General features: G+C 33.2%; 1 protein-coding gene across 27 annotated transcripts in view; it reads right to left on the bottom strand.

Annotated features, from left to right (window-relative positions):
* Positions 1-12,200, bottom strand: part of ZMYND11 (zinc finger MYND-type containing 11) — a 155,963-nt gene that overhangs the window by 46,934 nt on the left and 96,829 nt on the right. For 19 of the 27 annotated variants that reach the window (XM_036280827.1, XM_036280862.1, XM_036280876.1 and 16 more), the window contains 2 exons: positions 8,838-8,997; positions 1,821-1,865 (listed from right to left, as the gene is read on the bottom strand). In XM_036280827.1, coding sequence (XP_036136720.1) covers positions 1,821-1,865; positions 8,838-8,997 — 205 coding nt within the window. Of the gene's footprint in view, positions 1-1,820; positions 1,866-6,916; positions 7,024-8,837; positions 8,998-12,200 lie in introns of those variants that run through there. The other 8 variants (XM_036280900.1, XM_036280929.1, XM_036280979.1 and 5 more) reach the window with 5 other exon arrangements.

The raw sequence follows: 12,200 nt of genomic DNA, 5'->3' as shown, positions 1-12,200 counted from the left end.
CCAATAAATGGGCTTCAAATATAGATATCACTTGTTTAGCAGGCATTAACTACCTTTGGTGCCTGAGATTAAATGTATTAATTACTGCCTGAACACTACTATCCAAACCTTCAAAAGGGAAGCGAGTCACTAATGTTCCAAAATTCACATTCAGTGTCATGGCGAGAGCACATTAATAAATTCAGCAAAAATGTAAACTTTTTAGTATGCATTTTGTTCAGAAATCATGGCCTTTATTGACCAAATAAAGAAAAACATAAGCACTTCTAATTATTTGCTGCAAATGTATATACTCTGTAAACATACAATGGAGTAATTTCAGTCAGACTGCTAAAAAAATCATAAGATACTGATGAAACATAAAACCCAATGCATGCATGGTAGAAAAAACCGACCTCACCAAGTCTGACTACATAGACACAGTCTGTGTGTGTGGTGCTTGCCTGTACTAAACAACAGCCACTGTGTACCCATTTTACAAAGTTCATATGTAAGCTGCGTTTTAGCTACTTTAATTTTATATTAAAAAATCTGATAAATTAGGTTTCAATGGGCATAAGATACTTTTGTCCTATTCTGAATTAACAGAACTCTTTCCAAGTTTAAAACAAAATATTTCAGAATATTTTTTCAGTTGTTCAAAAACATCTTGAAGGATTTTGGGGGCTTATATTTGACTCATTATTAACAAAAGAAACTGCCTTCATCATTTGAAATTTTTTTACATTAATTCATCTTCCTGTCATTCTTAAAATGATAGTTACTAGATAAACTAAGAGAAGGAAGCAAGAGTATAATGTTGGTGCATAGCTCCAGCCTTGCACAATACAGCCTCCTGTTTTCTATCTCTATTCTCTCCCATCCACCCATAAAACAAGATGAAAATGGATCTTTCCTCATTGGGGTATTTAATAGCAAACCTAGTTTTCATAACAATTACAGAAATGGAAATATAATTAAAATGAAGTAAAAGTAGAGAAACATTTGGATGTATTATTTACATAATGGCATATAACTAATTCAGTTATCTGATGTAAGGAAATATGGGCTGGGAAGTAAGTGCATGCTGTTCATTCTTTTAATCACAGTAACAGCTGTTCAGAATATACAAAACATGCAAAAGTCAAGTTCAAAAGTTACTAAATTCTGAACCCACAGCACACTTTTCTGAGGTATAAATGATATAAGTATGTTTATGATAGGCAGAGTTGCCGACAATTTCTGTTTTAGTAAACAGAATAAATTTACATAGTGCTTTGACTAATACTCAATAATGTACAGTAGTCCCTCGTTTATCACGGTTAATCAGTTCCAGACTCTGGCGGTTGCACCTGGCGTTGAAGGATTCCTGGGGTGTTCGAATACAGAGGCCTACAGTCCATATGTACAGTAGTTTTCATTTTAATTGTAATACAGGGGTGTATTATTGACTCAGGCAACCAAGTGCACACTATATCATTTTCACTGTCTCGATCAATTTTTTAATGAATATATTTGAAAAAACCGCGATAGAGTGAAGCCGCAAAAGTCGAAGCGCCAAGTGGCGAGGGACGACTGTAAGCCCAAAAGCCAAGCCTGCATTTTCCCCTGGATTTCACCAGATGTCAGCAACTACTGATAGCAACTTCAATACTTCAATAATGTATGTAAAAAGCAAATCTATTAGAAAAAAATCCCCAACTAGAAGCAATGTAAAGACAATATGGTTTTAATGAACAATTCTAACAAGAGTTAACTAAGCTAGCCTAAAGAAAGATAGAAATGTAGATTTTTCAAAAAGCAGATTTAAAGTAAAATAACATAGTGCAAAATTAGTTCACCTTGTTTGGGGTTGCTGTCCTGGAGAAAGGCTGCATACTGTAGGCCTTTCAAAATAAAAACAAAATAATCTTGGTCTCTCTACTATAACTTTGCTCAATATCAGGCAATATACAGAGCTAAAGGGATTTCACAGAGGGTCAAACTATTTATTATTTGCTATACGACTTACATTACTTTGCAGGTGACATCAACTGATAATCTATGAATGCACTAATCATGAATAAAAATACAGTAGCATGCAAACTCAAGAATCATGACTAGTTTAAGAGGAAACTTGATTATTAACACAAAAGCTACAAATGGACAGAGAAAATCTCTCTTTAGAAAGTTGTGTGCCTAAAACCTATCATGGCATTAGAAAAACATTTCACTAACAAATAAACTCGGTGCCATTATAAATTTCATTAAGACCATGAATGTAGGTATGTCTTTTTGACATGAACCTGGTACAAGCTTGATTTTATTTTTAAGTTGGGAGTAATGAATGTGAATATGGTAAACTCCATACTTCACTATGATGTGAAATAGACACAGGCTGTCTTCAGAACCTACTAGAAAACATGCCACCACCTAGAAGCAGCTTGCTGCCTTATGTCTCTGTCACCACTTACAGCATCTGGTTAAGGCTCTGGAGCCAGAATGGCTCAAATCCTGGCTCTGGCACTCACAGGCTATGTCATCTAGGCAGAATACTTAGCTTCTCTGTGTATTATGTTTTATTTGTAAAATGAGCAAAATAATAATGCCTAGTATATAGGTTTTTGTAAGTTACTATGCTCAGTAAGTTTTAGCTGGTGTTATTTAGATGATCAGTTTGACATAGCGCACAAAACAGGAATGGACCGCCACAAAAGGATGTTACACTTGTAATTATACATGTGTGAATTTCAAGATTTTACGACATTTCTGTAAGCTAGATGGAGCAAGAAATATTGTTTAAGTCAATTTAGATGTTAAGTCAATTTAGAGATAATACTAAAGCAAGGGCGTTCCTGGGAGAACTGTGTCTATAATAAGAGCCTCCTAAATTATAATCCACCCTCATCATATTCAAGAGAGTCTAACTTTTAAAGTGACTCCCTATTTACATGCAACGAGCAGATTAGTCTTACATGATCAAATATGTGTTTGATGTGATATTTTAACATAAATATGATGTAAAATTACCTCCACAATTCAAGGTTTAGTTCAATTCAATTAATCATTGAAAGGTAAGAATTTAATGGTTAAATATTTACCGTAATTTTAAATATTAATTTTCAAATAAAAAAATTTACAACATTATTTGGTGAAATAGAATTTAGACAGGAGAAAAAAAAAAGCTCTCTCTCTTTCGTACACACACACACACACACACACACACACACACACACACACAATCAATAAGCTGAAAAGAGTAAATCAGAATAGCATGACCCAAAATATTCTACTGAATAAAGTAGACATTCTTTACCTGAAGTAACAGTAATTTCTAAGTATAGGTATATTAAACTTTTAATATACATAGAACCACAGTATAACTGGCTTCTAATTAATAATCACCAAATACTTAATATTTTACTAAGTAAATAAACAATTATTTATACTTTGTACCTAAGACAGGTAATGAACCCTTGAAAGAAATGTGTAGTTCTGCACATAATTAACATAAATATAGCAAAATATATTCCACTTAAAAAAAAAAAGTCACCGATGCACTCAGTAGTTAGGGCAATGGCCTGAGCACCTAAAGAGTCAGGGGTTTGATTCCCGGTCAAAGGGTTAAGGGACATACCTGGGTTGCAGGGTTCATTCCCTGGCCAGGTTGGGGAGCACGCAGGAGGCAACCAACCTATGTGTCTCTCTCACATAGATGTCTCTGTCTCTGTCTCTCTTTTCCCTTCACCCTCTCTCCCTTCCACTCTCTTTAAAAATCAATGAAAAAAATATCTTTGGGTGAGGAACAACAAGAAAACAAACAAAAATCAAAGGTATCCAAGGGGCATCCAGTTTTTTACTTCAAGTATTGAAAACATGATTGATTAATTTATGACAACTGTATAACAAGGAAAATGCAAAGATCTAATCTTTAAAAAGGTCTTACTTCACTGTGCTATATTTATGAAGTGGATTGGAAGAGTGAAGCTGTTTTGAATTCAGCAGGCCTCTTATATTTTTTCAAGAACAAAGCAAGGGGCACTCCTTGCCATGGTGTGATTTCTGAAGAATAAGACATAAATCCAATCCTACCTTTTATCTAAAAGATGTGAGCTTAGCTAAGTTTCGAGAGGTACATGAGCTACAGTTTCTTTTAGATTGGTCATTCTGAATCAGGACAAGCAGATGATGACAGAGGAAATGTCTATCTTGCCCCTGAGTAAGTTAAGACTAAATCAATGTATTCTCAATATAACGTTAATCTCTTCAAGAAACCACAAAATATGTATTTTCATTAATTATACTTCTTGAAGGTGTCAAAACCTTAAATTAATGGGGAAAAAAGCAAAAACACAGAATAAATTCTAATACCTTTTCATTTAGGCCTACTTTAAAAGTAGTATGAGGTCCTGCTTATTGGTGGGACAAGCTTGATTATATGAAAAGTAAGTACTCAAACTGAAGCAGGGCAAAATAGCCAAGACTATTATGAGCTCATGTTTGCAGCTGCTCTTGAATCACAAACAGCAAAACTGGTAGGAGGCTTCTAACTAAAACTTCAAGCTATGGTTCCTACACTGATGCATTATTTTTGAATTGGCATTAAGTATGAAAATATAATTGAGACCCTGATTCGGAATATGGCAGGAAAGAGAAGTAGTTTTATAGCAAACGCCATTTTTGACACTTTTAAGTCATCCTCTACACTGGTGACCAAATTATTTAATGTTAGATTAAAAGTATCTGTCAAATAATAGCTTTGTGCCAGAAACCATGAATACAGTTTGAAGTCATCATATAAATATTAACTGCCTCAAATTCAAAACACATATTTGACATGTTTTATCTGCAAATGATCCATAAGTTACGGTTACCTGAGAAACTTTAACATTAAATACTTTTATAAGACCTTTCTATCTTTAGTGAGCCCTTTATGAGTTAAGAACTCATAAGAAATTAACTTGTGTTTATTACAAAAGGAGTTACTAAATATAAAACTTAACTGAGCCCAGCAAATGGTAAAATTCTGCCCAAGAAATCTATTTCTCAAGTTGTTAGAATAAAAGACATCTAATGCTGTGATTAAATGTGGATTAGATAAGCTGTTCATGTATATTTATTTCTCTAGAGAAAGCAGATAAAGAAGCAATCTATCAGAACACGTATAATTCTTCGTTAAAAAATCAAAAGAATAAGACCTAATATAACAAAACATTAAATGATCAGACATCAGAAAGTTTCATTCTGTGCCCTGGTCTACTGGCCTGTTACCAATATAATTTCAAAAGCTATAAAAACTATCTCTGAAAGAATTATTTGGATCCTATTAGTGAATGTTAATAACATACAAGTCTAGAAGTTTAAATGACCACAGAAAATTTACAAAAGAGTTTCCCAGGTTCAGCAAGCTTGCCATTTTAAAAATTGGCTGGTACCTATACTTTTGCTTGTTTATTGACTAATAAGCAAACTATTCAAATTGAGAGTGGCTTCATTTTTAATAATTACATTTTTCATTGTATCTCCAACAAACATATTCAAAATATCACCATAAAGATGCTTATCCACTGCCTAATTTTATCACAGTTTCTCCAAAAGAAGTATCACTTCAATAGGGTTACCAATGATCATTGAGACTAGCATCTCAAACTGTCTAAAAATCATTCCAGTCTAAAAGGAATCTCAGTACAATGAAGCCCACCATCTTTGACTTATACAGGTGTCTTCCTCATGAACAGATTATATGTAATTGTATCATGACATATTATAAGAGTTAGGCTTTTATTATATCATTTCTGGATTTAATAAAAATAATTTTGCTCAAGATATGCATATTTTTCAATCAAATCAAGGTTTTAAAAATAAGCACTGTGGAGAAAAAAAGGTAGCAGATGTGGAATAAAAATGTGACAATAAACTGTTCAACTATACTTAGTTGAGTGGCATAAAGAAAACTGCACTCTTGTCTACCTTGTCTTTCTCACCATAACTGAAAGAGAAGACAAGGAGAGTCCAGCCTCTTTGCTAATACAACGTATCTCAGAGAATGTAATTTGTGGGACTTATCAAGAAAAATCAACTTTTTCCATTCCTCTGAGATACTATCAGCTATTTTTAGAGGCTACAGAAGGAAAACAAGTGCTTTACTACCCATTTTTCAAATGAAAAAACTCCGCTGGCTGAAGAATATTTGTAACTTTGAATTAAAGGTCTAAAAATGATTAACAAAAAAAAATCCTATACCGTTTCTTCCTATATATATCTAGATATTTACTTGACTTTTTTCTTTTGATAATAAGTTAGAAAGTTAACCAGATGAATAATAATGTACATCTTTCAATTTAAGAAGTCAAGTTTTTTGGGGCAATGTATCTTATACAAGGTAGAGAAATTATAAAGAGGGTCCCAGACTCAAATGCCAGCATGCGGGCTGTCATTAGCCCACAGAATTCCTTGTGCAAATCAGAAAAGGTGACCCTTCCCCAAGATTGATTTGGCTAGAATAAGACACTTTCCAGCCATAAGCTATAAAACTGCTCAATAAACATGCAAGTATATTATGTCTGAGAACTGAGTGGTACTTCTTAAGATGTGTAGTTCACAACTGGCCCCATACACAGTGGCCCACGTGCATGGACCATACAGTCCCTAAACACAGAGCTGGCAAGTGTGAGATGATTGTGCTGTGCCAAGTGCGACAGAGTTATGTGTCCTTCTAGAGTATTACTAGGGCATGACAACTGCAGCACATGATAGCCCCTGGGTAGCCAGGTGGTATACCAGCCTCGGTCATAAGACACAAATATAATTAATCTCATCATTTTATAGTTATGCCCTAAATATAGATCCAGTGACTATTATACATATAAGACCTTACCTCTTTCTGCTATACTATATTGCCTCTGAATTTTTAGTATTTGCATGTTTTATAAACTAGGAACAACTTTTATATACTCACGTGTACTTACATCATACATGCATACTCAGTATAAAAATGTGAATAAGAACCAACATGAATTAATAAAATCTGTACACTGGTTGTTTGATTTACATATAAGATTTCATCTAGAAAAAAAGAAAAGGATGCTGCTATAAATATATGCAGTAAGTACGTGTTAAAATAAAAAAGAATATAGAGCCTAATGCACTGGTAAACATAACTCATTAACTGCTCGTTGAATTAAACTGAACAAGCCATCTTCAGATTGAAGTTGAAGAATGCATGTGGAAAATAACAAATCTAAACAGTAAGGAGAATTAAAATCACTTTTATGAAAGAATGTACATGATCACAAACCAAAATCCTGTGATTAAGTTGTATTTACTACTGGTTAATAATTATATAAATCTCAGAAATTATCACAATAACCTTCCATACTAAATCTGTATTTTTCCAAGTGTTTTGGGATTAGAATTTTATGTTATCTGGATTATTCTGAGTATATAATAAGCTATCAATTATCAATGGCTCTCCTTTTAATGCCTGATATAAACAAATATTACTATTATGGCTTGACATCCAGAGTTTCTTTATTGGCAACAAAACTGTACTTTTCTGTATGGAAGTCAACAGAAAAATTATTCTGATATAAATAGTTTTTTTAATTAAGTTTACAAGAACACTTCTAGTGTACAAATCAAAAGATACCAGTGAAATTAAACATTTTTTCTTCTATGTTTTATTTGTGGAAAATATGAATCTTCTTTCCTGAAACTTTGAAGGCATAGAGTAAACTGACAAAAACAGTGTTAAAACTGAACAAATTCTCTGAGTTTGTAACTTGTTGTAGCTGCCTCTGTGGCCCAGCTCTCCACAATAAAAACCTATGAGTTTACTGTGCAGAGCTGACCACTGAGATGATGCTGCTGGCTCGTCTGATGTAGAGCCAGAAAGGAAAACACAAAGGCTTTGGGAAATGTTTCCACAAAGAACCAATTTGAAGATCTTGTGTCATTTTTTATAATTTTAGATTTTAGAGAATTCATTAAAAAAGGAAAAAACACACACACACTCTCAAAATACCTAATAACTAAATCCATCCCTCTCAGAAACTAAAAAAAAAATCAACTATTAAATTTGAAACCTATTATCTTACATGATATTCTGTTGCAAAAAGTTAGACTTTTTAAATCAAGGTGTTAGAAATATCAAAAACAAAGGAGGTAGGAAGATGGAAATTTTACACAAAATCAATCTTTACATAAGAAAAAGTTGTACTTATGTGCCCAAGCATAAAATGATATACTAAAAGGAAAAAAGATTTAACTTAAAAGAGAAGTCAAAATAATAAGACCTAGGTAAAAATCTAAAGAAAATTAACTTTCTATCTTTCCCACAATTTCTGTGAAGCACCATAAAACCCACTATAATTACTCAAACCAACAAAGACACTAGCCAGGGGCGTCCAACATTCAGAACCTTGTCACCTGCAAACCCTCCTGAAGCAGGGCTCTGGGCTCTGACATCATCCAACCTGAGTAAGGTATGTCCCTGAGAAGAGTCTGTTCCTTCCAATCTGTCAAGATGGCATCAACATTATCCTGCACTGAAACATTTTTTTTTTAACTAATGTTTATTAAAGACAACACTTAGAAATACCATTAATTGTGTGTACATTAAAAGAGTTTTGCTTGAATTTTTCAGATTCAAGGTAATCTACACAGAAAGGGCAAGCTCTTTTGAAAAATGAGTTTTCTCCTACTAAAGAAACACTGAGAAAAGTATCCACCCCACCAACGTAGCTCCTTAATGTTAATGAAAAATGTTAAAGTGAAGTATTATTAAAATTCTGAAATTGAGTTTCTAATGGCTGCATTTAAATAATGTTCAAAAATTAAAAGTCAGTTTCTCCAAAATTTTTCAAATTAAACATACTTACAATTTCATCTCCTGGCAACCAATATCCTTCTTGTTCAATACCAGCTTTTGAACCTTTGCAGCCCACAGTGAGAGTTTCAACAATAAGACCATCTTTCACAGCTAAGCTCAGCTGACGGGTGGTCTCTTTGGGATGCATACCGTGGACTCGAGACATGTACCTGAACACAGAGAAAAAAACAAACTTAAAAATCCTTTAATAATAAAACATAAAAATGAGTAACAGTAAGAAAACAGAAGTGATTTATTTCTCTTTTATTATGACTTATGAGAGCCCTGCTGAAAGGAAGGACAGAAGGAGTCCTAAATACTTAATTCTTTCAATTATCGTGGTATTTTAAACCTTAATATTATTTTGTATAGTTAGAGAAATATCTGTTCAAAATAGTACCAAACCAGCAAATATAAATCACTTAACAGCTTTTAGTCATACATCCCATTTATTTTTAGTCTCTGGAGCAATTACCACTAACTTCCACTCTGCAGATTCTAAAGTTAAAAATTTATAATCCCTAGCCATAGAACTTTAGAATATAAATACTTTTACTCAGAACTTAGAAAATAACACCAAAGGAAACAGAAATTACATGAGTGGTTCTCAACATAAAAAGAACACAACAATGCATGTTGTGATTAATAAAGCAAAAATTGATTTTCAATAAATTATACTTTGGACTAGATCACTAAAGCATACAAGTTCTTCCTAATTCACAATTACATGGCATTATTTTAAACATAAAAAAAATGTAATATTTTAAACATACCCCAGGACGACAGAGAATACTGGAGATTCCCTTGTATTCATCAATTATACTAAACTCATGTTAACATTTTGATGTTATTTGTTTTTTTAAGAAAATAAAATGTTATAGACACTGGTGGAAAACCATTTTCCATTCCCTTCCAATAAAACCCTCTCTACCAGTAAACTACTGGACATCAAAGAGTCTGTTGGATGTCCTGACAGGAATAAGGCCAGCCTTAGACTCTCCAGAGAAACATGCTGGAAGACCAGGGGCTAACGCCTACAGTCCTCATGGAAATTAAGAAGGATAAGAATTTGTATCAATTTTTCTATCATTTAAGTATCAGCATTCAAGGCAAATCATTTAGAAAATGCAAGAACTCATCACTGAAGAACCTTCTTTTAAACTCAGAAAACAAATTTCGACAAAAAGAAGTCGTAAACCCCATCCAGTGGACTGATGATGAACATTCTGTGTTTGCAGTTTGTAGAAGAAAATAAGTGTCTGGTTTTTCTCTGCAAATGCAGTGAACTAAAGGGCTAAGAAGAGAGAGAGAAGGGATTATGGTGAACCTAATACTGGCCCTGACAAATCAGACTTGCAGTAATAACAAATTGGGGTGGGGGAGGATGAATGTGACGTTAGTCCACATATTCTGATTGTCACCTTTGCTGACTGATAGTCTAAGTGATAAAGCATGCACATATTTTGATATATAAAGGTCAACACTAACAAAAACAATCAACTGAAGCCCTGGTCAATTTGGCTCAGTGGTCAGAGTGTCACACAGCCCTGAGACAGAAGGGTCACAGGTTCGATTACAGTCTAGGGCACATACCTGTATTGCAGGTTAGATCCCTGGCTCCGGTCAGGGTTGTGCAGGAGGCAACCAACCAATGTCTCTCTCTCTCTTTCACACATTAATGTTTCTCTCTCTGCTTCCCTCCCTCCCTTCTACTCTATCTAAAAAAAATGGAAAACAAAATAATCAACTGAAGTTTTGAATGTGGGAAATGGAATGCAGCCCTTTAAACAAAAATTCAAACCTTCTAAGTTATCTGGATAAACCCATAAACATCACATTATATAATAAAATAAATACAAGAAAAGAAACAATAAAAACAGGTAGCCTATTAAATGATAAGAGAACCAAAACCAAGTAAATTTGTCTTTTTAATAAATACAAACTGGTTGCCTTGCCAGTGTGGCTTACTGGCTGAGCGTCGACTAATGCACCAAGATGTTGCCGTTTCAATTCCCAGTCAGGGTACATACCCAGGTTGTGGGCCCAATCCCCAGTGGGGGGCATGCAGGAAGCAGCCAATCTATGTTCTATCTCTCTCTCCCTTTCCCTTCCTCTCTCTTTAAAATCAATAAAAAAATAAATAAATACAAACTGGTTAAACTCAACAGTTAAAAAGAGATTGAATCACACACAAAAAAATGTTGATTATAAGAGATACACTTACAATGACAGACTTATTGAAAAAGAATGGGCAAAGGTATATCACAAAAATGAAATCCAAATGAAGCAGGGATTAATACTGCAATTGGAGCAAAAATTATTTTTTAAAAAGGTAAACAGGGCATAGGTAGTTATAAAGCAAAAACCATAACAAATAAAGAGAATACTGACAGGAATAAGTATAATGAGACTTTATTCACTTCTCCCAGTCCATACAAACATCAAGTGAACAAAATTAAGTGTGGATACAGAAGACTTTTAATTAGGTTTATTAATTAATAAAACAGATCTAGTTGAATTTATTCTGAAACCCAATATACCTTCAATAAGTTCAAGGAAAAGTCATTAAAACTGAGCATAAAATCAGCCACTAGAATGACCTTAATAGATTTCAAAAGTAACAGACATTTGCTAGTCACCATGAAATTAAACCAAATATTAATAACAAAAGTAGAAAACCCTCATAAACCACTGAATCAAAGGGATTTTCTAAAAATTACAAATATAATAATTAAAAAGCTAAAGCAGTGCAAGTTAAAGAGCAAAAATTATAGAACTAACAATATTGATTCAAGAGGTCCTTCTTAGGCAAAATTAAGATATCATCAGTTAATCTAGTCAACAAAGAAACAAAAACATACAAGCTAAGAAATGTCTACAGAGACATAGCCATAAGTAAAAAGGAAATTAAAATGTTTGTCATAAGCAACTACTATGTTCACTGCTGTACAAAAATATAAAACACTATGATTTTCTAGGAAAATATAAATGACCAAAACTTGCCCACAGCAAAAATAGAATACTTAAAAAAGACAACTTTCAAAGAGATACAGGATGTTGACAAAGTGTTTACCCAGAAAAACACAAGGTAGGAACATACTCCCAAGGTAATTTATCCAACTTTTAATGACCAGATAACTCCAATGTGATTTAAACTCTTCCAATATTTAGTAAAAAATGAAAGCAAGGGATCTGGCATAACAGTATTAACAAAACCTCACAAAAAAGTCATAAAAAAAAAACAAAAAACTAGTGTCACATAGGAATACTAGTATAAAAACACTAAATAAAATATTTAAATATACAGTCTAATGTTAAATATTATATAATTAATAAATTTTAATACATTCAAAAATCAAAAAAATATATAAAA

The sequence above is a fragment of the Molossus molossus genome, unplaced genomic scaffold (genome assembly GCF_014108415.1).
Source record: "Molossus molossus isolate mMolMol1 unplaced genomic scaffold, mMolMol1.p scaffold_m16_p_1, whole genome shotgun sequence".
Classification (NCBI taxonomy): Eukaryota; Metazoa; Chordata; class Mammalia; order Chiroptera; family Molossidae; genus Molossus; species Molossus molossus.
This window is presented reverse-complemented; position numbering and strand designations above follow the sequence as displayed.